This window comes from Dermacentor andersoni, chromosome 1 (assembly GCF_023375885.2).
Source record: "Dermacentor andersoni chromosome 1, qqDerAnde1_hic_scaffold, whole genome shotgun sequence".
Classification (NCBI taxonomy): domain Eukaryota; kingdom Metazoa; phylum Arthropoda; class Arachnida; order Ixodida; family Ixodidae; genus Dermacentor; species Dermacentor andersoni.
In genome coordinates this window covers 172,247,657-172,275,013 of record NC_092814.1, presented here as the reverse complement: position 1 = coordinate 172,275,013, position 27,357 = coordinate 172,247,657, and the positions used below count along the sequence as shown (strand labels likewise).

At 44.9% G+C, this 27,357-nt stretch overlaps 1 protein-coding gene across 1 annotated transcript; it reads left to right on the top strand.

Moving 5' to 3' along the window:
- Nucleotides 1-309: 309 nt before the first annotated feature.
- On the top strand, nucleotides 310-24,568 carry LOC126547448 (uncharacterized). Its single transcript, XM_055062756.2, has 4 exons — nucleotides 310-389; nucleotides 2,236-2,265; nucleotides 2,813-2,933; nucleotides 22,905-24,568. Exons 2-4 carry the CDS (start codon nucleotides 2,250-2,252, stop codon nucleotides 23,128-23,130), a joined length of 363 nt encoding a protein of 120 aa, XP_054918731.1. The 5' UTR covers nucleotides 310-389; nucleotides 2,236-2,249; the 3' UTR covers nucleotides 23,131-24,568.
- The last annotated feature ends 2,789 nt before the right edge of the window (nucleotides 24,569-27,357 follow it).

The following is a 27,357-nucleotide window of genomic DNA, read 5'->3' as shown; positions in this document are numbered from 1 at the left end:
CTCAGTACGGGCTTCAATTACTCTTGTCACAGGTCAAGGCAGTGGTGCATAAACAGCGGTCGCGGTCATCTGTCTGGGTGCGATCGTCGAGCTCTGCTTCGGCGTGGCGCTGTCCTTTGCGAAAAACACTTTAAGCAATCCCAGTTCATGACGTTTAGGCAAGGAAATGAAGTGAACAAGCCGAAGCAGCTTCTCTGGAATGCCATTCCAACACTATTCCCGCTGCCGCTGAGGTCCGAAGAGAACGTATCAGAGGCGTCCGAGTCGTCTTCCGCGCTTCGTAAGTAGGAACTTGAAGTACAATTATCCTTCAACAACTTTTGAATTTAGCACTCTAACATTTCCCTTTGTTTATTTCCATCATATACACTACGGCACTGGCTTGAATGGTAAGTGTCAGCGATGTACTGGGCACGACACCAAAAAATGTCATAGCAGAACTCTTTTTCGATGTGTGATGATGCAGTATTTAAAAATGGAACAATATCACATAAAGTGTTAGCAATGGGCCTTCTGCACTGTGTTCCTGCCATGCAGTGAGTGCTGGGATGTAGTTGCAGGTGTGATGCCTTCCTGTCCTTGAGCAAAAAAGCTGCGCCACACATACACAAAAGTGAAATTATTTGTGAAGAGTTTTTAAATATTTTGTTTGCAAAGAGTGTGAAGTATGCTTACGGGAAAATTAATGCGCACTGTATTTGCAAGTTGTTATTACACATAAACAGAGCCACCGTACGCATAGGACACTGAGCAAGTTGGGTGCATTTCGTCTAGGTAGCTACACCAACCTTGATTGGGCCTTGGTTGCTATGGTAGTTATTTGGAAAGAAGTTAAGTGTTGCATAGGGGGAAAAAAACGCACCTTTCAACACTTTTTCTGAAAATCTGCATGGCATACATCAGTACACTAGAGCCTTGAGCATTAGAAAAAGAGGGAGCACACAATAATTGACACAAAGTGGCCTAAAATCCTAGTGCATGGTGAAATGGGAAAAGTCAGCTGTCCAGAAGGAACTGTCAAGTGCACTGCCACTGAAGTAGGTTGGTGTTATAAAGAAGTTGCTTTAACCCATTAACTGCAATGGGAAATTTCGAAAAAAAAAAGAAATGATGAGAAGTGCCAATTTTTTTTACCTGCATTTTCTCTGCCATTTTTTTTTATCTAAAAGATATGGCACCAGGATTACCAAGTATGATACCGGGAATACCAGAATACAAACACCAGTGCAGCAAAGAAAAGAGCGTGCTGCAGTGCACGAGATTATCCTGACAGAAGACCTTTGGCACTTGTCTGTGCACAATGCAAGTACTATCTATCCACACACACAACATGGCTGTGGCCTAATGTTTAGCATGCTTGCCTTCAAGCCGAATGTTAATTGGTTCAGTCCCGGGCTGGATGTCTTCTACACCACATGGTGCCACACCTGAACCAAAGCATGAAAAACTAGCGCACTTGGCTCATTTCCTAGCTTGTAGCAGTTGTTCTCAGAGCAGGGAATTTTTGCACAAGTGTGTAGAATTTTTGGGAAGTTGTGCTGATAATAAGAAAATCGGTCTATCTAATAAAATTAAGAACATGTTCTGCGTCTCATGGATGGTAATGATAAAAGAAAACCTTGTCATTTTGGTGGTTCTCTATTGCAGTAGTGTGGAATTGTATAATTTTTCTGTGTACAGAAACCCTATTAATTATTATTGACTGCTGTTAAAACATGCCAGTATGTGGTGAATGAAACAAGTAACATGCATAGCAGCTGCAAGGTACTACTACAGTGGCAAATGGCAACAGTAGTTGATTGGTTTTGATGAACCATTTCTACTAATAACTGCACACAGTAGTGGCTCATCATTTTTTACTGACTAAGCACACACATACTGATGCCATATGCCTTACTTTTTAAAGCAAACAACGATATCTGACCTTTGGTGTTACAACATGAAGAAAACAGACAACGAACACAGAGAAATCAAAGGGGAAATTATTTGTTACGTTTAATTGAAATTTAGAGGAAATAAAGAAAAGGGGGATGAAAGTGAATGAAAAGATATAATTTGCTGCAGGTGGGAGATGAACCCACATCTTCCGCATTACTTTACTATTTTAACTACCACAGTGGTCGTCCACCCAACCACTTACTCGGTTATTTGTGTACATGTCGAATTAGCCTGGGAGTGTTGGCCAGTGCCGCTCATGGCCATGGCAGCAGATGTGTAACATCCTTTTATTCACAGGCGTCGCACACTACATGAGCTTAGGAGCAGGTAAGTGGCCAATAAACCCCCATATACATATAACAAATAATTTCCCCCTGTTCTTTATCCAGTTTTATTGTCTGTATTATTTTTTTTCACATGGTTGTAGCTAACAAAAAATTTACCTCTTGGATGTCATTGTTCTTGACCTTGGTCTTAGATATGCTTGCAAACACTAGTAGACATAAATCGATTTTTGGTACTGATGATTTCTGTATGCCAGCATGCATATTGCAGACAACATAAGTGCAGACTAGCATGATGTGGCAAAAGAAATAAAATACATAGCAACAAATTATATGCAAACTATTTTGTGTGGGTATCTTTATGCCCTGGCAGGAAGAAAGTGCTAGAAATTAGGAATTCGTTAGTGATAGAAAGAGCAGGGAACATTGCTGCTGTAAGCATACAATTTGAGCTAAATTAGAGCAAGGAGGCATAATTCAAATAGTTCCAGAAGATAGACTGGCATGCTCAAAAATGTTAGTGATGTTATGACTAGTGCGTTATGGTGCCAATCTGCATTATCTGTCTTAGGTGAAACACTTTTTTGTAGGGAAACTGAGCAACCCACCATCCCAGGAAGCTGAAAGTGGTGGTGAGGAGAACTTAGCAAATCCTGGAGGAAGAGTAAATGTGGAGGACTATGAAATGGCTGCTCTGCCTACATTTGGGAGGTGAGCAACTGCATTGTTCTCCTCAATGCGAAATATCTTCTAGTTGATAAACAAACTTGAGTAAATATCTTTTGGGGATAGGAAGGTCTATGCTACTGCTTGTATTTTAATGCGACAGTGTTTAGGAGCTCGTGTCGCAGAAAAGCCGGTGTCGTCGGCGGCGTTGGCCGTGAGCGATAAATCCCAGAAGGCACTTCATAAATAAATAACATCTTGCAAGATGGGCTGATGGGAATCGAACCAGGGTCTCCAGAGTGTGAGGCGGAGACGCTACCACTCAACCACGAGTTCGATCGTTCAAAGCGGGACAAAATCGCCTCTAGTGAATGCGGTATTGCCTTAGAAACGCGCCGTAGAAAGTTATACTGCGGTGTATATCGGTAATTATGACCATGTAAATTACAGAAGTCGCAGATTCACGAGTAGCGAAGTACGTTTCCGCTACATTTCTTCTGCGCTATGCGCACACGCAGGGCCATCTTGCGGCAAGCACAGAAGACCCCCTCCTCGTAATGTACGGCGCTGCCCCGACACGTGGCGCGCCACTTGCCCCATTATCACGTCCGCCTTCACGGCGCGTTGCGGCTCGGCTGTTTGGCTCGCGTAGATCGTTTGAGTAGGCGGTGCTAACGGGGTGTGATAACGCTATCACGTTCCACTCTTGAAGGCGAAGCTTAAGCATCCTCCAATTTTTTGTTTTGTGAGAGCCTTTGCAGAGCCTCTTCATGTCCACTATCGAGTTTCAATAATTATTAAGCTATTTAGTGAGCCCCTAGTGCAACTTTCTTGTAATGAAAAGAAAGGAATTCATGCAAAATCAGAATTTGACAGCAAGCTTTTTTAGAATGGTGCACGAGATAAATTGACAATGTGAGACTGTCAGCTACTGTTCGAACACCACCAAAGGATTATCAGAACTGGGCCAGTTGTGACACCACAACATATTGGAAATATGTAGTGTTTCAAATACTGTTGATAAACACTTTGCACACATTCTTGATTCTGGCACACAAGTGAAATACCCTGCAGTTCTGTCGTATGTTAATTACTATTGCACAGTGTTCACTTCAACAACCCAAGAACTAACATCAGCATCATTAAATTGATCTCCAAATGCAGTAAAGCAGTTCCAAGAGAAAGACCAGTAAGGCTTGTCATTCTAAACATGCCTTGACTGAAGCAATGACTTAACAGCATGTCTACCAATCAGGAAAACCAGGAATTTTCAGGGATTTTGAATAGTCTGGAAATACTCAGGGAAAACTCAGGGAATTTGTGCTTATATCAAGGAAAATTAGCTTTAATTTTACTGAAAGGGAACAAAAGTCGCTCACGTAACAGAGAGGGATCGTAACGAATAGGTCTTTTGATGCCGTGTCGTCAGCTGGAGGAGTTGCCAGTGTACACTCAACGACCGACTTTCCGGACGCCCGATAATTCGGACGGCTTCGCGGCACCACTGCGTAACCCATAGAGTCAATGTATCAGAATGTCTGAAATTTCGGCCGCAAGAACCCTTCACTGTCCGATTTTTGGGACTTCTTGCTGTGACCACAGGTCCGAAATGGCATTAATCAACGCCACCACTGCCACCGTTTTGATTACCTCGCCGCCGCGGTAAACGCCAGGCCTAGCTGCTTCAACGTTCGCTATTAAGCTTGCCATTCAGCGCCGTGTTTTTCATTGAAAGAATTCGGCGCTATAACCAATGGCACCAATTCTGTCTTTGTGGTCCTCGCAATTGGCTTCGAAGCTCAGAAAGCACGGGGCGTTACATAATGCTGGTTTCCGAAAGTCAGCTTCGCCTCAATATGGAAATGTTACACGGTGAAACATATGCAAAAGTATTGTAGTAAAGCATAAGCATGGGAAGGGGCAATTGTCACGGGACAAGGTATTCCTTAATTATACCTATTCCTTAATTATACACGCGTCCACCCGCCATCCCCTGTCACAGTACGAGCACCGATATTTCTAATAAGTGTACTGGTAGGCCGTTTCGGATGTACCTGTGGCGATTTGAGCCCTTAACGGCAGTAAAAGTCGTGTTCATTTTTTCGAACTGCCCGATTTTACGGACGTTTTCGCGCCCCCCCCAGGGACTTCAAAAAATTGGACGTTGACTGTGCAACTGACGAAGAGGATGCTTCTAATGGTCCGCGGGGCGAACACGCGGTGGAAGGAGGACGAGAACAGAAAAAAACCTACGCATTGAGAAATGGACGGGAAAGGAAGCATGTTGCCGCTTCTTTCAAGGAGCTTGAGCTCAAAAAATGAAGTGTTGGCTGACGCCGAGATGCAGGTGTCATCCAAATCAAAATAAACTCTTAAAAACAGTGAAACGTAGTACTGAGGCGTTGTGCGCGGGCTGAGAGTATGTCAGGACAGTTGAGGTTGACTTACGAGCTGTTGAGAGAGAATCTCACTTGTGACAAAGTTCAGGCCTCATACCAGTGAGCTTGCTATCAAATGATAAAAAAATCTCATATTCGAAAACATTTGTTTCTGTATGCATCTCCTTTTTATTCGTATTTGAGAATGTTCGACTCGATTTGCAATGAGTTTTACCATTTTTTAAATATATTTTATTCGCTGCGCATTTTACTAACCCCTCCCTTCTGATTTCTTTTTGAATAAAATAAATGCGGCTCTTTACATTCAAACCGGATTAAATTTGCTTTCTTTTTTTTTTTATTTTTAACATGCTCACTAGAGAGTGGCACCATCGGGCGACATAGTGTCAGCCTGTCTTGATGTAAAAGAAAGTTCTATATCACTCATGGAACTTTGCAAAGGCACTCAGGGAAAACCTGGAAAACTCAGGGAACTTGGAAATGTCAAGTGTTTTATTTTATTTTGACCAAATGCAACCTGATTTCTCTTTTTTTATGGCTTATTTTTAAACTTCACTCCATTGCAAACTCTTCTAAAGCTTTTTCAACCAATTAGCTTCATGCGTTAAGCACAAAAACCTCGTTTTATCTCCACATTATGCAATATATGTACTTGTCATTAGAGCACTGCACGGGCCTGAGTTTTCGGCCTGGGCCCGGCCCAGACCCGCTTTATGAAGCCCGAGCCCAGCCCAGGCGTACATGACCGAGCCTAGCCTGGACCTGGCCTGTGGTTGCAAGCCCGGGCCAGGGCGTTCATTACTAAAGTTAGCCAGGGCACGCTTGTTCATGACCAGGCCCGGCCCGGGCCCGTTAAACGATATTTGTTGTTGATGATGATTATTATTGGTGCCTTGCGCTTTGTAGCGGGCGATCAGACGGAAAATCCGTTGCGTATATGCATCGAAATGTTGCTTTACTCATGGTGGTAGCTCGGCGGTTAAGCTGTTGTGCTGTTAAGCCCTAGGACGCAGGTGCGATTCTCGTGGCCACGGCGGCCGCATTTCAATTTGGGCGAAATGGGTGTAATTATATTTAGGTGCATGTTAAAGAACTCCAAGTGGTCTAAATTAATCCGGTCTGCACTATGGCGTGCCTCGTAATCATATTGTGGTTTTGGCACGTAATACCAATGAATATAAATGAAATGTGGTACATGAAAAGTAATTACAATAAAAGTATAGTGACAATAAAACAGCAACAAAATATATTAAAAAGGAGTGTACAACTAAAATGGAAAAGCGGATAGAAGCAAACCCGGGACATTTTCTGTGATGCTCCTTTCTACACTCGCGTTGGAAACATTATCTACACAATTTAAAAAAAAAAACGGCTCTTGAATAATAATTTGTTGCAAGATAAAGAAGCTTTTTCATATATTACGTTTTTGATATTTCATCAGCAAAAGCAGATTAAATATAAATCGTTCATATTATAATGTCGACATGGAAACGTAATTGCCACGTACAAAATAATTAATAGAGGGAAAATCAGACATCCACGGGTGGATGTCTGATTTTCCCTTTATTCATTACTTCTCTCCACCTTGCGGGTTTCCGCAGAACTACTATGTCAAACTCTTGCCTTTGCTTCGTGTTGTCGACAAATTCGACTTTGCCCTGCCATCTGCTAGCCGCCTGGTTAGCTCAGATGGTAGTGCAGCTGCCCCAGAAAGGCGGTGGTCCCGGGTTCGAGTCCCGGACCAGGACGAATTTTTCGTCAACTATGGGGCTTTTCTTTCGAGGAACCCATATGGCATTCCTTTGTAGCAATTTCTACGAACGGGTGGATGTCTGATTTTCCCTTTATTCATTACTTCTCTCCACCTTGCGGGTTTCCGCAGAACTACTACGTCATACAACATAATTATACAATCAACCTGTCCCGCACAATACTTGATGCTATTCCAGATGAAAGGTTTCCCTTTCTTTAATGAAACAAAGATAGAAAATACGCTTAAAATAACACCCAGTGACACAAAAAGACCGCACCCGGAAACGATGCCACAGGAATAGGAGTCTGAAAAGGCCAGAAAAAGGCAAAAATTTACATGTTATTGTGCAAAAACATCATGCCACTCCTTAAATTCGTCAAGGAACGTACGCTTCGCTGGGGGTCCATTATCGAGCTGGTCTGTGCTCGTTTTTCCTTGTGAAAAATGCAGATGTACATCAATCAACAATTCGTGTACTCTGTCGTGAAGAGTTTTCCTCTCCTGCTCATCAAGCACGCGGAGATGGCGGAAAGGCGGCCACAAGAACGTTGCATTCTTGTGAAGCTCTCCTATGGGCATTTTTATTTTAAGAAATTCTAGCGTCCTGAACTTGAGCTTGCACACTTCTGGTGAGTCTGTCGAAGCAGCAGTAAGGCACTTCTTCAGTTTTGTGTAGTACATCAATACAGGGGACATCGTTACTACTTTGTCCTGCTCAAGCTTTTCTCTGGCCTCCTTGAAGGGCTTTCAGAATTCGATGACCTCCGTCAACAAGGCCTTATTGACAGCTTCCAATAGTAGATTGCCCCTTGAATCCAGGAGGTTCTCTATCGCATCGTACTGAGTCAGCACGGACTTGATCATGGCGAGCTTCGAATTCCACCGCGTGCATATCTTCTGGCACACACCATGTGGTAGCTGGCTCGTCAGTTCGCTCTGTTTTAAAAAAGTCACGACAGCCTTCACTTTCTACAGTTCCAAAAGCTCGGGCAGTTCCTGAGTGAGGTACCCATCGTCAAACGCGTTCTGAAGAGCTGTGTTCAAGACGTGAGCACAGCAGTTCATTCTGGCATACAGATGCAGCACGCTAATTATGTTGGCACCCTGGTCTGTCACAAACACCGCATTGCTTAACATGCCATCATCAATCCCCAACTTCGCGCTCCTTCATACAACCTCTTTACGGATGTTCTCTCCCGTTTTTCTCTCGGGGGGAATATAGCTAGTGAACAAAACAAGGCTCCTCAGTTCCCCTTTCACACTCGCATAATGCTCCGTTGCAGTGATATAGGCTACTTTCTTGTAGTCGTCGGTCCACATGTCAAGGGTCATCGAGCAGCGACCTTCGTTCATCGCTGACTGGATCTCAGGCATCACCGCTTCTCGGAGTTCGTTTGCAACTTCTGACACCCTGCGAGACACCGTCGTAGGATGAGGAATCACGGTCTTCGCGGATATGCTCCCGTACTTGGCACCGATAGCAATCAGTTCGTCGGCAACTTTTAGGAATCCGTCGTCGCAAACAACGTCAAATGGCCGCATATCTTTTGCACACCACTTGACGCAAGCAGTCGTCAGATTCCCCTTAATGGTAGATGAAACCTGGGGTTTCTTCTGGGTGAAGAACAAAGTAATGGCAGCGGTGTCATCTGCAGCCTTGCACTTGTGGCGGTTCAGGTGCGACGTTCCTGTCTTCCCGCCATCATATGCGAAGAAAGCTTTGCAGCATTTGCACTGCACATGCCCTACTGGTGACAGGGTGTGCACGTCAACAACTTCAAGGAAATGTTTCCTAACCTGGCTTTTTCCTGTTTCCTAACCTGCTTGGAGACAAGCTTTTGCTTCACGGCAGCGAGCTTATCTTTTACTACAGCTGCATTCTTCATGGTGCTACATGTAAAGGAGACAAATTACAAACTATATAACGCTGGTAACAAACACGTTAAAAGCATCAGCACACTCTGACGAGCTACGAAAGGACAGCCAAAGCCTTTTTTCCCTCTTTTTTTCTGTAGATGGCGACGTTGGTCCCACGTTATGCACGAAGCAGTTCCTCATAGGAAGTTCCTTATGGGTGCGCCGCGCTCTGCACATGCTCCGCCTCGCCGGCTGTCACCTAGCAACGGAGGCCATCGCTTAGGCGCTTCTTCTTTTGCGCGCCTCTTATTTCTGCTCTCATGTGAGGAGTTAACAAAATCTCGCAGTGGTCGCTGCAAGGCAGTAAGGCCTTCATTTTCCGGATGGTGCGAATTACACGCGCTTGCGCCTTGGGATGGTTCGGGTGTGCGCCTCGAGCAAGACAGTTCCGACCTTACGATGTCTGTGACAAGGAATGTCCCTTTAATTCCCTCACTGCCCAAGCAAAAAATAATATGATGCTTTGAAAGAGACTTCAAGCTTACACACGTCTTAAAATCAGCCCTTCGACCAAAAGGATAGTCATGTAAAGGGTGTTTCAGTTAACTTAGGCCAAACTTTAAAGTTATGCAGGTGCTTCATAGCTCGACAGAGCCAAGGTAATGTTGTTTGCCGTCGCTTGTAGATATTCAGGTTATCTTTTGCAATCTGCCTAATTAGATAACGACTTAATTAATTAATCAACTCAATTATCATAGTTAGATGATAAGTGTCAATGAGAAAGTCATTGAGCAACATGAAGAACTCCCGATACAGCTTTCTGTTGCTCAATACGTGCTACATATAAGTGTTTTTCCGAGCGTGAAGCAATCTCGCGAATACACGCAAAATTGCTGCGCGACTGGCCGCTCGAGGCACTTAGCATGTATTCGCGGGCTTCTTTCACGTTCGAAAAAAACGTATTGATGTGGCACGCATTGAGCAACAGAAAGCTCTATCGGGAGTTCCCCATGGTGCTCTACAATTTTCTCATTGACACTTTTCATCTAACTATAATAATCGAGACGTTGATTAATTAATTAAGACCAAATATCTAATTAGGCAAATTGCAAGAAATAAACTGAGTATCTACAAGCGACTGCAAACAAAATTACCTTGGTTCTGTCAAGCTATGAAGGATTTGTATATCTTTAAAGTTTGGCCCAAGTTATGTGAAACACCCTGTATAATGCAGCATGAAAAAATCTTTCTTTACTTACAGATTGTTCCGTTTGTGTCAACCTCACCTCCAAGGGGTCAGATCAGCTGCAGTGTATAAGCAATAAAAGACCAAAATATTTGTTCCTCCCGAAGGAACATCCGAGATCTGGCCCATTGCTTATGCTGTTATTTTTCCGCTGGTGCGCGTGTATTTACCTTGATCGTATGATTTTGACCTATGGGGCCATTTATTATGTGAATATATATATATATATTGGGGGCGAGCTCCACCACTGGAAAAGCTGGCGCCACCGTCGGCGTGACATGGCATGAGGGATCACGTGGACACAGCGGCCGCGTCCGCTGCTTTGGAAGCGCCGAAGCGAGCCGAAAACGAAAGTTTTAGGTCCCAGCTGCACCGCGGTTCTGATTAAGGGGTGAGGCTTTACCGCCTGGGGTGTCTGCTTGACAACATTTGAAAGTACTATAATAGGTAGTGGCTGCCTTCGGAGGCGTGCAGCATGGTAGGCTACTGCTCGGTGCTGCAGTGCTAGACGCATGCAATGGTGCCCGGCGTCAGCCTTATTCACACGTAGCCGCAGAACAAGAAGTTACGTGAAGCTTGACTGGAGAAACTTAGAACCAGCAGACAGCCATCGGCTGCAACTCGGGTTCGCAGCAAGCACACATGCAAGGAAGATTTCTGCTACGGCGCCGGGACAGCGCGATGTTCGGAGAGTAGCAGAAAACGCGCACTAAGAGGCTTGCCCGCTGCCCAGCTAATGTCATGACGATTTAGTCTATGAACTTGTTGATGCTAGATACTGGCAAGTGCACTGGAACGCAAAGGGAGTGGTAAGACGCACATTAAAAAAGGCATGGCATATGGTCATTTTTGTGTTATGAATTAATGCACTGGATTACGAAAAAAAAGCAGAGGGAAATCGCATCCTGGAGAAGACCAATAAGCATACAGTGCGACGCAACTTGAGAAATAATACTGAAATGTCCAAGAATTTAGAAGACAAAAAAAAGATAGGGTTGTCGCGACGGCACATCACAGACGCCGCATATGTAGGCGTTGAAGTCTCTATACCGAAATTATTTTTGAACAGTTCTGATAGTGTCCACGCAACAATAGTTGCTAGTGTACTGTCAAATGCTCATATATCCTGCGGCCCAAAGCTCACGGCACGGTGCGAAAACATGCTCCCAGCGAAAGCAAAACATTGTGCACGGACATACATGCAGATGCGCAGTTGGTCGCTGCGAACCCGTGTGATCGCTGCATTGAGGCTTCATTCTGTTATGCTCCATTCGGTTATACAGACAGCCCACTATAAGGACATATTTCACATAATTTTCTCTCAGCGTTTGCCTACCTTTCACGCAAGAAGCCGGTTCGGGAGACTCCATCGCGGTGACCGCGCGCAGTGGCGTTCACTGTACGTATTCGGTAAAGAGATAGCATCTGTAAATGATTCTGTGCTTTCAGTTTGCCCAAGATTATTATATCGACAGTCAAAAACTTCCCTCGTTTTGAAAGTACTTACATAAGTGTCCAGGAGGGCTGCCGCGTGGTGTTTTTATTGAGCGCCATAAGCGAAACCTATGAGGAGCGCGCCGCATGATCCCTCATACTACGCAAGGGAGGCGCTTCCAACAGATGGTGACTCCGTAAGTCCTCACCCCCAATATATGTATGTATATATATATATATATATACAGGCGAAGTCATGAGCATACAGCATAAAATAAACACACTGTTAGATACAGGACCGTTTCCTGAGCCTACTTCGATTTCACCAGACCACATCGAATCGCGCCACAGCTAATTAAGGAGCGCAGAAGCGCGTATACCACATTCCCGAGGCGCGGCACGTGCAAACGAGTTGGCGTCCCCTACCTCGTATGCCGCATCTGGAGCTATTCACTGCTTGACTCTTCCCGAAAGTGTAGCGAGAGCCTGGCACTGTTCCAGGTAAAGTGGGTCCCGAAGCAAGACGGCTGTAATGCACCGTGAAACCCTGGCAGCGTCGCCCCCTTCCGCCAATTTGTGATGGCGCTTGCAAGTCAGCAAGGCAATACCGCAGGGAGAAAGCCCTCGGACAATTGGGGCCCAAGGAGCGACCCTCTCCGCCTTGGTGACGGTAGTTGCAGACCGGCACGGCAAGACCTGTCAGATTTGGCAGACGTAGCTGTAGGGATGAACTTCGGAGGAACCAGGAGAGCAGGATTTAATTGCAGGATTTACATTTTAAAACAGGACATACATTGGCAGACTAGCGCGACTCCCATATGGAGCCCGCAAGACTAACATACAGCAAACAGCTTACGAGCACACAGCTCACTAGTACATTTCTAGTATGACAGAGCACTCAGCTCCCGACAACGAGCACGACACGAGCACGCACTAGCAGCCGGCAAACGCTGCTTATAAGCCCTTGCTCGACGTCATAGTTCGACGTCATTCAAGATGACCCGCCTTTTTGGAGGATGAGGTGTGTCGACTTGGAGGATGAGGGCCCACATACACGTGCCGCACATACACACAGGTGAAAAGGCCGGACAGTTCTCGGTACCGCCCAGCTTTCAGTGCCGACGTCAGAGGGCTTCGTAGAACTGCTTTGTCCCGGGTGGCTCGGCCAAGTACCAATTTCCTGAGTTGATCGCGTGCCACGTGGCTGCCGGCCCTTCGCAGTTCTCCGAAGGGCGCCCCGTCTGGTGGGCTTGGAACATGTGCAGCGGGCTGAAAGCTGGCACGTTGCCACCCCGTACAGCCATTCTTAACAGCTCCTCCATGGCCCGGAAAATCTCGCCTGGCCAGTGCTGGCAACCGCTGGGCAGGAAGAGAATGGCTGGCGAGCAAGACGATGGCTTTGCTCTCTGCAACCCCTGCGTACTTGGAATGCCTTCAACCATCTTACAACAACTAGCACAGAAGAGCCGACCCGGCAACACAATACCGCTCAGTGTTCAAACGCCCGGAATCAGCTGCTAACCCACCAGGCCTCCTATCACAATTCCAATGCAAGTCACTCAACTGGGAATCCCAAATTTTGGCCCAAAATTTCGTGCCGCCAAAGCGAGCGTTCACGTTTCCCTTTCAGTTCGACCAAACCTGACTGTCGTGCTGCACAAGAGCAAAGGTTTACGCAGAACTAAACCGAAGGCTCTCGAACACCAATACCCAAACATAACATAAGCAGCCTAACTTCACGAACAGCCTGTTCTTACCCTATCGCAGTGGCGTACTTATCTCACGTACTGTTGCCACTGAACAGTCTGGCCAACTCCACAGGTACGCAATCACAATCGCGCTAGCTTTGTGGTCCCTATTCCGAACACGTGCTTGCATCATACAAAGTTTTCATCACGCTGACTCACATTTGTTCCTTTAGTCCACACAGGACACGTTCCTTAAACAAACAACCAAATTTGCGTAACTTACGCATCACAGAGGAACCTTCGAACAAATGTGTCTTCTAATAACTAGCTCTACGCACGCGTACTAGAGAAGTCAGAATACGGCTGCCCTCAACACACACGAGCAACCCAGACATAAATCTGCTTCTTTCCGTCCACACAGGACACGCGCTAATGGACTTAAGAGCTCTTCTCAGTGAAAATCGTGCACTTACTGAAAATCTACGCGCTTAACCTTAGAAAATTCAAAAAACACTTAAAAGAAAGAAGGTTAAATAACACACACGCGCGTTACGATAGACCTCTCAACGATAACCTTGACCTTCAGGTTACTCACACACACAAAAAGCAAGCCTATATACTTATTAATGAACACCTCGCTAAACTACATGTTTACTTAAAACGTGTCTTTCAAATCTCGAGCTTCTCAAACAAAACATAAACAGAGCTCATGCCTTACATATTGAAAGAAACTTAAATCGCGAAAATTATCCGAGTGCCCAAAAATAAAACAAAACAACATGCTTTACTGCCACGGAAGCTCCCTTGGCCTCCCGTTCCAAGCATTTACAACTGACTCATACTTTTGAGCCGTACTCGAGGTGGTCGCGGTCCGAAAGCTACTCTGGCTACGGGGGAATAACAAAAGGGCTGACTCACTATCAGCTCCCCCAAGACGTTAGAGTCCCCTGCCAATTTGCGTCCACGCGTCTCGCTTTCAGCATGTCCTCGATTGACCGCGTCGCTACTCCCCACCTGGTCTCGTCTTGCCACCTTGCGCTTCTTTGTACTGCACGCTGAGCTTCGAAGAGAACGACGGAACGACGAGGAATTTAACTGCCCCGTGCCCTTTGTCCGCGTCCGTGCAGAACATGCTTCTCGGTCCCCTTTTGACCGGTGGCTCGAACGATTAGGATGCGTCAACATCGTCCGTGACGACCGCACCTTTTTCCTCGCGCCTTGCCTTTTCGCGCCTGTTGCCGTCTTTGGCTTCGCTACATTAGCCACCGCATTCCGATCCTTTCGGCGCTTCTTTCTGCGGCGCTTTCTCCTCGAACTCTCTTTCATGCCGTCATCTCGCGCCTCGTGCTGGCCGTTACACATCTCGTCGGCCCGGATAGGTCTCTTACCCGCACAGTCTGATTGATTTTCATTTAAATCAACATTCTCGCTGCCTCGACTGGCGGACAGCTCAACCGACTCTGGCACAATGCAGCAGGCTTTACTCGAGTTATGCAACTCGCACTCTTGCGAACTGCCCTCTACTGCATTGCCCAGCTCACGCTGTGCATCTGCACACAGCCCGTCGGTATCGATCGCTGTCTCACGCGCACAGTCCGAATGATTAACAACTGAATCATCCCTATCTAGGCTATCTAGACTAGCGGAGAGCCGCACCGATCCCTGAATAATGCAGTCGTTCTCTCGTGAGCTACGGAGCTCGCCACCCCGAGAACTATTCTCAACTGCATCGTCCAGTTCGCACTTCACTTCTGCACGCAGATCTGACTCGACATGGGTGCTCGCGTCTGTCAAGTCCGTAGTATTCTGTACCTCGCTAACGACCTCGCTACCATGAGATGCGACGCACACGCGCGGTAACTGTGCCAATTTGTTCGCAGCTGGCCTAGCTGTCTCTACAGTCATCTGTTGGCACAGCACCTCGTCGCTCTCACTCTGGCCTTTAACGGCCTCTGCTGCCACTAAGGCTTCGTTAGCTGCTAGCACTTCGAGTTCGCTTGTGAACGTGCTGCTACTCTCACAGGTACTACTACTTTCCTCGGCTTTTGAACAAAATCTGCTATTTACTTCCTGCCACTTTCGCTGCGTCCAGCCTACAGATTTCTTCAGCGGCTGTTGACTTCGCTCGATTGACTGCTCAAAACCTTGAATCTCATTGTTCAATGCATCAATGTACTGCCTCGTTACTTCTGTTAGGCCTTCTTCCTGCGAAACCCCTTTCAGTTTCTGCCTAGCTTCTTCCTGTTTTTGCCTAAATTCATCCTGTTCTTGCCTAATTGCTTCCTGTTCCCGTTTTTTACTTAGAATTCGTTTGCCCATTTGCTCTATGAATTTCAAATCATTCTCACTTTCGAGAATTGTCTTACGAATTTCTGATTCCTTCAAGTTCTCATCTACGTTTACCCCGATCTCCTCACACAACCACAACAGGTCAGCTCTCGTTAAACACATTAGGACCATGGTCGCTACTTTAAGCTTTGGCTCTGCTGTCACACAATACTTGTTGCGATGCCCACGCAAATCAAAATACAAGTAAAAGATCCCAGCGAATCAAATCCAAAAACACAGAGAAATTGAAGCCTGGTAAATCCTACAGCCAAAACCAAACGCTTACCCACTGAAGCAGCACCATATCACCAGTCCTTCCCCGCCGTATCCAGTCAGTTGCAAGAGGTAGTCAATCTCAAGTCGCCTCCAACTTCTTCAGGATGCCGGTCGGTCACCATGTGCCAACGTCCGTCAGCTGCCGTTGCTGTTTCCGAGTCGTAGGCCGATCTAGGAGCCGTAGGCTGATCCCACCGCTGCCATTCAGTTGTCAGATTTGGCAGACGTAGCTGTAGGGATGAACTTCGGAGGAACCAGGAGAGCAGGATTTAATTGCAGGATTTACATTTTAAAACAGGACATACATTGGCAGACTAGCGCGACTCCCATATGGAGCCCGCAAGACTAACATACAGCAAACAGCTTACGAGCACACAGCTCACTAGTACATTTCTAGTATGACAGAGCACTCAGCTCCCGACAACGAGCACGACACGAGCACGCACTAGCAGCCGGCAAACGCTGCTTATAAGCCCTTGCTCGACGTCATAGTTCGACGTCATTCAAGATGACCCGCCTTTTTGGAGGATGAGGTGTGTCGACTTGGAGGATGAGGGCCCACATACACGTGCCGCACATACACACAGGTGAAAAGGCCGGACAGTTCTCGGTACCGCCCAGCTTTCAGTGCCGACGTCAGAGGGCTTCGTAGAACTGCTTTGTCCCGGGTGGCTCGGCCAAGTACCAATTTCCTGAGTTGATCGCGCGCCACGTGGCTGCCGGCCCTTCGCAGTTCTCTGAAGGGCGCCCCGTCTGGTGGGCTTGGAACATGTGCAGCGGGCTGAAAGCTGGCACGTTGCCACCCCGTACAGCCATTCTTAACAGACCGCAGAGAGTAGTAAGCACTCGGACAATTGGGGACCAAGGAGCGACCCTCTCCACCGGGTGTGACACAATCGCACGGGCGCCTACCATTGGCCGAAAATGACGACACCTGAGCGGGCTCGCCGATTGGCCGAACGTGACGTGTCTTCGAGACACCGAAGGGCTTAAAAGACACAGACCGAGAGCATTCCTAGAGCATTCCTTGATTCATCTCTTTCGAGCTTCTTGCCACGGGCCGCAGCGTCCGAGTTGCTGCCGGCCCGTAATGACTTTCATGTCTGTTGATTTCTTGGTCGTCTCACTGTAAATAATGTAAATAAACCTCCAAGTTTTTCATCCCGAAGTCCTCCTCAACTCTTACAGCACCAGTAGAAATCGATACCCTTCACAGTAGCGCTAAAAGAATGTAATAGTATCGAGAGTGGCAACAGTGTAATCGCAAAAGTGGTAATGTGGAAATTGCTTGAAGAGCGATTTTTTTGTATAATTTATTTTTCCTCACGTGGAAGCAATGTTCGTTTTTGGGGAAAAGAAAAAAAATTAGAACTTCATCTGTTTTTCGCTTTTCTTTACTGAGGTATACTAAGAGCCAGCTCTTTGCACGTGTCACTTAAGCTTGGCACAAAATACCTTAGACCATGCAATGTGTGCCATGCCCAGCCCGGGCCCGCCGGAAAACACTTCGGACGGCCCGGCCTGCAGTCCGGGCCGGGCCCTGGCTTATGGGTCGGCCCGGGCCCGTGCAGTGCTCTACTTGTCAGTGCCACAAACGGTACAGTTAGAAGCAAGGAAAAATGCTTTATTTTACCCAGTTTCAAAATCAACTATTCTGTGAAGCAAAGTTCTTCACCAGAGAAAGATTTTTGTGCATTCTTGCGCTTTTAAGGCAGGTCACGAATTGTGTGAAACTTTAGAAAGCACGGAATAGCGCAGAGAGCTTTGCCACTGGGCTCGTGCCAGACCCTAGTTTCCACCCAGTACCGCTATCATCATGCTCTTCGCTCGAAGAACAAGCATCACTTTCACTCTCACTTTCACTGCCAGAGTCAAGCAGGAGCTTTCTTTTGCATGCACTACTCACATGCAAGTTGTTAGTGGCAGACGGCAATGTTCCAAATCTGCCAAAAGGTGCAAAAAGCACGCGAATAAATAAACTCGGTCTTTTAGCACTAACTGCTGCCATCTATGTTATAGAACACAAAGGCTGAAGCAGCGCAGCCTTTGAGGCACTGAAAAAGTGCTGACACCTATGTAGTAAAACAAAGAAGAGTGAAATAACAGCAGATTTCAAACTGGTACTGCAGCCATCTATGTAGTAGAAGAGAAACTAAGTGGACATGCTGGGTTCATCCAAACAGCTTTGAAAACAGGATCATTGCCATTGATGAGCTGAGCTTCTCCAACTAGGCTTGTGTTGGTGAGCTGAGCTCATCCAAAACGCGTAAGGATTTAGTTATAATTAAAAAATCCCTTGCAATTCTTCTTGAATATGACAAACTGCTAAATATTATTCCTGCACAGGCAATAGGAAGCCCTAAATTTTGTTCGAAATGCCAGCTGTCCCGGCCTGCAACATTTGCATCTCCTTGTGATCTTTCATGCTTTTATGTAGGTGCATGAAACACTTTGATTATTGTCTAGATTTCTCCATATTGACATGTGTACTTATTTGTCCTTTTCTCGGACTGCATTTCACCCGCTAACAACTTAAAGTTATCGCTCAGTGCAAGAAACGCCTGCATGATCCTTAATTTACTCAAAGGTTATCATTGATTTTATCTGTTGTGTCTATTGTCACCGAACCTTGTGTAATCTATTGTATGTGCGATGCGAATTGTGTAGTATTTTCTGGAAAGCACGCGGGCACCAGCCATTATGCTGGAACCTCGGACGGGTCACGTATAAAAGCCGACGCGCTTGACTTGCTGAATCAGATTTTCGACAGTCGCCGACTTTGCATGCCGCTATAGTGCCTGAGTGTTACTTGTTTTGCTGGGCACAAGTTCGTCCAATAAAGAGTTTGTTACGTGATTCACAGTTGTCGCTACTGTGTTCTTCACCATCACTACGTGACAGTATGTCACAAGTAATTGGTGCCTCTGCTAAGAGCAAAAATGTCTCCAGAAATGCTGTTGTTCATTTAAACTTTGATAAAAGAACATTATAAATGTCCATCAGCTGAAAATGCACAGCAAAGCATTTAAGTTTTATATTTCTAGTTATATGGAATGGCCATCTGCTCAAGCTTTTCTCCTTTCTCTATGGCCTGTTCTTACCAAAGTTTTACTTTTCATTTAATCTCACTTACATTTGCATGTTCTGGTGCCTTTTTTTTTTTTGCATGGCACTTCATGCAAGCATTGTGGAATCATGCTCTTTGTAGAAAGCATTTTCTATGCTTTATTGGTTGAGCAAAATACTGGCATAAATTTGGATTATGGCATGTTAACTACCACATTTATTGACAGTAACTATGTGCTTTATTCAATATCAGCAAACAGCTGCATCAAGGCCACGCAATAAGAAATCTGAAATGTCATCACTGCTGTTCTGGCACCATCTGTTCTTGAAGAGTGATGCGACTTCGCTAGTATCAAAGCTCAGCACACTGATGTATACCATGTGAGCAGAGTACTACAGGCACTGCTCTGTAACTACTACTACCAGTGCACAAGGAGTGGCAAAAATGACAGGGAAAGCCATGAAAACAGGGCAGGGGCAACATTTGATTGCCAATAACTCTGCTTGTACAAGATGCATTCAAAAACGTTTTATTGCAAAAGGTTTATGATACGATTCCCTTTAATCTTGAAATATTCCACACATTTCTGAAAAGGTGTTGCAGAGAATGTTTAAGCCCATGAACCATTTTTCTTTTTTTCGGGGCCTTATATCTGAAACAAAAAAAAATGATTGGCATCTTCTACGGATGGCGTAAAGCATTAGTAAGATGGAAGTGAGACTAAACCTATCTACAGGGTAATATGCAGTGATGTATTTGTGTTCATATACTATTGCCACGTCACTTCTGAGCAACCTTATTCCTCACTGTGGTGCTCATATGTATATATACTTATCGATTCACCTTGTTTTAGCTGTAATCTATTCAATTTATATATTTTATAGTTACTGCACCTATACAGAAAAGCAATGCAGTCATTATGAAGCATTGCTTGGCCTAGTAATTTACCCTAAATTATGCATATCACATTCTTGCCCCATCATACACATGGTTAAATGAAAACTCATGTGATCATTATCTCTATCTGGCTAATTTTGAACCTGCATACTGGATGCATTCACTTCCAGCTACTTAAAGTGATGTCCATCAAATACCAGCATGTAAAAAACAAGGGATGAACGTAAAGAGACCTACACAGCGCTGTGTACGTCTCTTTATGTTCGTCACTTGTTTTTCATGCGCTGATATTTGACAATCGTGAATAAAATACTAGCCAAAATTTCAGCTTTAGTAAAGTAATGTAATGCGTGAGTGTGTAGCTCTCCTTGTAAATCGATCTGACATTTAATCATTTTGGTTGCAATTCTCCTTGGTGGCACATCAAAAAGCTGTGCAGCACACAAAAGCAAGTGCGCAGCACACCCGTGAGTGAAAGCATAGGGACCACAGGAGCGTATGCCAAACTGAATCGACGCACCACCTTGCCTGATGTCTGCTGTTGAGAGAGGCACGAGAGCGGCATTGCACATGCACGTCCCACCATATCTGCTGTGCACAATGTTGCTTTCCCTGACGAGGTACACTGCTCGTTGACTAAGGTGTGCATATGACTGGTTTGGTTATCTAAGCTGTCAACAGGGTGCCACTTCCTCTGTTTTGCCACATCTATGCCGCTGTCTCACTGAGTGGCTGTGGCAGGGCTAACATGTCTGTCATGCATCGCATTTTTCAGTTATTGTGCAGCCTACTGCCTTCTTTTGCACCTTTTCATGACTATAGACATCCTACACTTAAGTTCTCTCTCTCTCACTCTTTCACTCCCCATTCCCCTCCCCACGTGTAGGGTAGCAAACTGGACTCAGTCTGGTTAACCTCCCTGCCTTTCCTTCTTCCCTTCTCTCTCTTTCTCTCTCTTTTCATGACTTGTGCAGAATGCCTTGCTCCTTACTGTGGTGTTATACTTGAAATGCTCTTAACGTTTCCTGCCATGTATTGAAGCATGGATTTGCTATTGGTGTCCTTCGCTTCATAAATAGTGTGCAACAAAGTATAAAAGTCTATGTACTGTTGTGGCAGCGCTACCATGTGCATGAAAAAATAACGGGAGCAGCTGCATGCCGCAGCTGCTATAGTTTCATTCATTGTTGCCCGCTTGCAGATAGATTAGGTTGCATAATTGGCAGAGGTGACAGCCTGCAAATTTCCCCCATAAGGATTCTTAGGGCAAGTCAGCATGCTATTGTTACTTTCAGATCTTATAATATGGATACTCTGGTGCACTCAATTTGTGCAACAAAAGACACTGATTGCAAAATCGTGCTTGAATACATGGCAGCAAACGTTGGGAGCATTTCCTATAATATAGCACCATAGCAAGAAGGAAGTGATTCTGCATGAGTCATGAAACGGCATAAAAGAAGGCAGCAGACAAAACGATAATCGAATAAAGGTGATGCATGAAGGACCCATGTGCCAGCTCTGCTGCAGATGCGATGGAGCAGAGGAAGCAACACCCCGTTCACATCTAGTCCATGAGCAGCGTACCTCATCAGGGAAAGCAATATGGTGTGCCGTTAGGTATAATGCTACATGCATGTGTACTGCTGCCCTAGCGCCACTCTCGACAGCAGGCACCTCTATTCAGTTTGGCAGCAAAATATGCAATGACACATGACTGCAGGGCAGCAAAAACACATATCTTTTGGAACTAGAGAAACAATTCAAATGACATCACAACAGTACCACCCAGATGCTTAATGTAAGCAACAAACATTTAGAGTTACTAAAGTGACATTGCAGACTATGTTTATAAGCAGTCATGAATTTTGTAAATTTATTATTCACCAACATGCAATATTACCATTGTGCAAAGTTGGCCTGTCCTATATAGTAAGCTTGCAATCATGGTGTTGTAAGCAAAGATGTGGATTTAAAAAAATAAACTTTTTAAATCAAGAATAATAACTAATCACTATTTTCTGGCTTTCTTTATGTGTCAAAAATTGTAGTGGAGATTTTTTCTTATTAAGTTAGAACATGGGAATTCTATTTATAGTTAGAGTTACATTTTCACACGCATGGTAACGTACCACAAGCTCCCGTGAGCAAGCATGCTTTTACAAAGCTAATAATATTTATTGAGTTAAGCAAATTGGCTTTAGCTAACTTAAGAGCTAATTCGAAAGCCAGGAACAGAATCCTAAGAACTTCACCATTTTCATTGAGACACCTCTAGTATGCCAAAAAATTAATTTTCCATGTGCATTATCAATAATATCAGATATTTTTCTGTGTAAGGCTCCCCTTAACAGAACAATATGTGATATTATTGATAATTCTTGTTTTCATCATCAGTGCACAAAGAAATAAGAGCTATATACTCCTGATGAAATAATAAACAGCTTTATCCACTTAACAATACTGTATGACATGTTACAAAAACATTATCCACTTGATCATTATAACATCCGACTTGAAGCATTCATCTATATTAGGATGTTGCCATTGCATATCTCTATCAATGCTCTCAACAATAGTGTATTGTGACAATAATTTTTATGTCAAGTATGCCTGCCTACAATTTTCATTTGTAAACTCTGCTTCGTCTGGTTTAGGCAAAAAAAGCATGTGTTGAAATGATATCCTTATAGTGGCCAATTGAGAATGCAGCCCCTCACTGCTAAGCCCGAGGGTGTGGGATCAAATCCTGGCCGCCGCGGCTGCACTGCGATGGGGGTTAAATGCGAATACACCCGTTTATCATGCATTGAGTGCTCATCAGAAAACCTTTGGTTATCAAAGTTAATCCGGTGCCCCCACTGCAGCATCACTCACTCAATCTATCAGCCTTTATTTATTCGCAAACAAATACAAGGATTCATAATCATATCACGGTTTTGGCATGTCAAAACCCCAGAATTTAATTTAAAACGCAGCCCCGGGTGGCACTTGTGGTGTGCGTCTTCATGTCAGTTGCCTATGTACTTGTGTTGTACTGAAGATTGACGTGCAGATTTATTTCATTGCAGAGAAAGGCTGCTGGGCATCGCCAAGAAACAATGGCATGAGATTAAGCGCCTCCGAGTCAACGTACGCAATTTAGAACGAGGGTTGGCCTCAAACCTTGTCATGGATGAGACCTATCTGCTCGACTTGCTTCAGCGCAACCTTGATGGCCCGCTACTCGATCGCGTGGTTGAAATAATTGTTGGAGATGTTGATGATGACAATTGCCCTGTGGCTGTAGACACATGAGATGTACAGTTTCTGATGGTTTATTCTTAACGGGACCCTGAACCACTTTTTATCAATGTGGAGCAATTCATTAGAAATTGAGATAGGCTATATCAGAAATACTTTGCCGCAAAAAGTACTTCAGTGCGTTCAGCAGAAGCAGAGTTATTGGCAATCAAACATATCCCTCGCAGTGCTTCTGCTCCTTCTTCAATGCCTTACACTGCGAAGGCTACGGCGGAGCAGGGCGTGCCCACATTGCTCCGCGTACTGAACGTCACCGTGCTGTGTAGTTCAAATTTGACTTTGGATGTTCACGTAGACAGCACTACTTCCAATTTTGGTGTAAGCCTGAGCAAGCCGCAGTGCACTTGGCCAGCGGACTTGTCGTAGCACCCCGTGGTGGCTGCAGTATCTACGATACGTAGCAGACTGCATATACATGCAACTATAGTGTGTACGCACAGTGTTTTCTTTGTGCACGACAGGGTTTGAGTGCTAGCTCGCACTCGTATGCTCCAGTCTAACTGTGCTACATTGTGTGGACTGGCTCTGTCCTGCACCACCTTGACCAATGGATAGTAGCCGCATCCCACTTACTCATTTTGAAGCACTATCAATAGCTCAATACGAAGCGAAAATCTGCCAAGGCGTCAAGCAGCCAGGAGTGAGTGCATGCTGGCAAGCATATGTGAGGTCTGACTTTAAATTTCGCATGGTTCGAGGCTTGTTGAGTATTCAAAACTAGTCAAAATTAGCGAACCGCGATGGCTACGACACCGATAAGCAGGGTGGTAAAAGTTTAATTCTTATGCGGGTGGCCATGGCTGAGTGTGAGCAGATGGTAGTCGGCTTCTTCTGGAAGTACTTTTAAACTTTGTCGATAAATATACACAGTAACAGTGGGAAGAAGCACACTGACCCGAACACCCTTCTTGATTGATGTCAGCTATTGGCCAATAGCAACCGTGTACGGGAATCTGCTATAGTATTACGAAATAAAGCATCCAGAAAAGAGTGAGGAGCAGGCTTCTGTTGAACAGAGAGTGTGTGAAAGAAAGGTGACTTAGCACTCCACTTGCAAGCTCCATGCACTGCACATGACTGCAAAACTTGGCTGAAATGTTCACAGCAGCATACGCTATCCGCGAATTATGTTTTTTTTACCATTTCGGCGGGGTGGTTCAGTTTTGATAAAGAGTTCTGGCTCTAATAAGCTTGTATGTGGTAAAACTTGAAGGCAGAATTTATCCTTGTCATTTTGAGATCGTATGCCCTGCCATCCACAGCTGCTGTTGTAATGCATTCTGCCTTTCCCATGATCATTTGATGTAAAAGTCCACTGAACTAGTTGTACAGTTTGTGAGATAGCTTTCTTGTGCTACCCAAATCTGACCTGTTGGGTTTCTGCAATTATCTGTGAAATTGCAATAAAGGTTGTTTTAAGTGCACACTTCAACTATACACTTGTATCACTGTTACCCTTATGAAAGTGCATGTTTCACATTTAAAGGTAATAACCATGTTGGATTTGAACTTCTGGTTATTTTTCTTTGGGTATAAAGGTAGCAAAAGTTCATCTCAAAGTCAATAATGTTATACAGTATGTATGACAAGTGGCATATTAATTACTTAGAAATTGCATCGATAAGTTCTACTAAAGATTGCCTTTAGACCCAATGAAAAATAACCAAGACATCAATATCCACATGGTTCTTGCCATTATTTAACTAATTCGCACATCATGTTTAACTAAGGTGACTGTCATTTCATAATGTCTTTTTTTCTCTTCGATAGTTTCTTGTTATAAATTTGCCCCACTTTTGAACCCTATTGCTTCCATTTCCAGAAACCAGTAACTCAATAGTCCTGACATGATGCCTGTGACAAGAAAGCAGTTCTGGCTAAAAGATGAAAGAAAAATTGGAAGAGCCTTCAGAGAAAAAAAAAAAAAGGCCACGAGACCTTTTGTGCACCCGAATGTTAACTAAATGGGGGCATGGGAGATGCTGACAAAAAGAAAGGCAGGCTCAGCATGTAGGAGTTGCGGTGTTTCTCTCTGTGTTTGAGAAAATATAGGAAGTGTTTCGGCGAGCTCCAAGAGGACTGGGAGCTTGAGGAATCATCCTGAGAGAGAGAGAGAGAGAGATAAAGCTCTTTACCTAAAATGCAGAGTGTTTAGCCAGCGTATTTCCGTGTACATGCTACTCTGCAGGGAATGGGACGAAGGAGAAGAAAGGCCCTAGAAGAAGGTGGGCAGAAGAAATAAAGGAAAATAAAAGAAAAAAGTGCAGGTCGTGTGATGTTATGAGTAGTAGGGTAAGTGTCCGATGTGACGCATGTAGACGGTAAATGCAAAAGAAAACAAAATCACAGTCTTGATGAGACAATGTGCGTGAGTCGTAGTTCAGACAGCGAACCAATTGACTCAATATATAACAAGAAGTCCAGGGCTTTGCACTGTTTTGATGGGCAAGGCCCAGGGACCCAGAATCTGTGTCAATGTGAAAGGGCCTTGCTCGAGCTTTTCCCTGTTCATCTTGTATTGATGTCGCTCGTCTCTAAGCTGGGCACTCAAGCAAGATGTGCTCTAGAGATTCTACCATGCCACAGAGTTCACAACATGGATTTGTGGTCTGGCCATTGCAGAAAAGAAGATTGTTCGTGTATGCAACGTTCAGTCGAAGCAGGTAATAGAGGGTCTCCAGATGCCGTGGTAGACATTGTGGTAGCCTTGATTGGAGTTCTGGTTCGATGTTGAACAAAAACTTGTAATTGCCTGAAGGTGAAGACCATCTTTTATGTCGTTCACTGAGTACATATCACTTCGCCAAAGCTGCAGCTTCACTTTTAATGAAAAACACTTTCATAAATTTTATGCGATCATGTCCTTTACAGGCTGCCCCATCTGCCTTTTCATTACCTATTATACTGTAATGTGCTGGAAGCCACTGAAATGCTATCGCCTGTCCAGCGTTAGATGCCAAGTGGTGTAGGTATGCTATGTCCTGGACCAAAATGCAATTGCTTGATTTAGTGCTTTTCGTGCGAAGGCTTTGCAGTGCTGCTTTTGAGTCTGTGAAGATTGTCCATTGGTATTGAAGTTGCTGTAGTAGGTACTTTAGTGCCTGTTTCATCGCATACAGCTCTGACAATGTTGATGACGTTACTCGCTCTAAACGCCATGAAAATGTCTGGTCTCTGGAAGGAACGAAAATACCACAGGAACAACTGTGTTGCGTGGAGGAAGCGTCAGTAAATATGTGCTTCGTAGTGGAGTACTTCTTGCTCATGTAGGCCAGTGCTGTCTGTAAAATAGTGGCTTGAGGCATCTTCTTCTTGGACTCTATGCCAGGGATGTACTTTGGAATGTGTAGAGGAGACAGCATCCATGGAGGGAACTGTAGTGGCATGATCTGTGGTGCCTGTTTGGGGATAGTGAGTCGAATTTTGCCAACAGCTTGCCTGAGTCCGAAATCGTTTTGCAGTGACCACTGCCCAATTCTGATATCGGCTTCTGGTTTGCAAATGCCTTCACTAAACGTAAAAATGAAATGCACAGACTGGCATGCTTTTAGAGGTGCCTCTAGCTGAGGTATTACAGCTGCAACTCGAGGCAGCGAACTTGTGCCAACAATAGCCCATTGCCTGAAGAAAACATAGCGTGCTACATTCCGGCACTTTGATATTCCTGCAAATGATGAAGAGTATGAGCACCATCGCACTTGGGCACTTGAAGGGGATCACTTACCTACTGGGGATCCTGAGGCTGTGAGCAGTCCACGATTTATATCCAAGGTGAAGAAGGCAAACTGTAGTGACTAAAATTACTCAGAAACTGGCCGAGCACAAGCAGCTAGGCTGATAACCGTCATCTTTGTCATCATCCTGATATGATAGTTACATGTGTTGACTAACCTCAAATCTCCTTAGTTCAAATATATATATATATATATATATATATATATATATATATATATATATATATATATTGTCGCGATGCACTTTGAGCAGTAAGCGTTCGCGACTAGAATGTTGGAGCAGTGAGAGGTAGAGTAGCCGACCGAGCACCGAAACAAGGTTGTTCTTTCTCGTCGTCGTTGTCTCTCTCTTAGCCACAGCCCCACTGCTCCCTATTTTACAGTACAGTTATCTCCCCCGCGGAAAAGGAAGCCGTCCCGGCGACCTACGGGTAGGACAGCACGTGCGGATCATAGTAGGGCTTGAGACGCTGGGCATGCACAATTT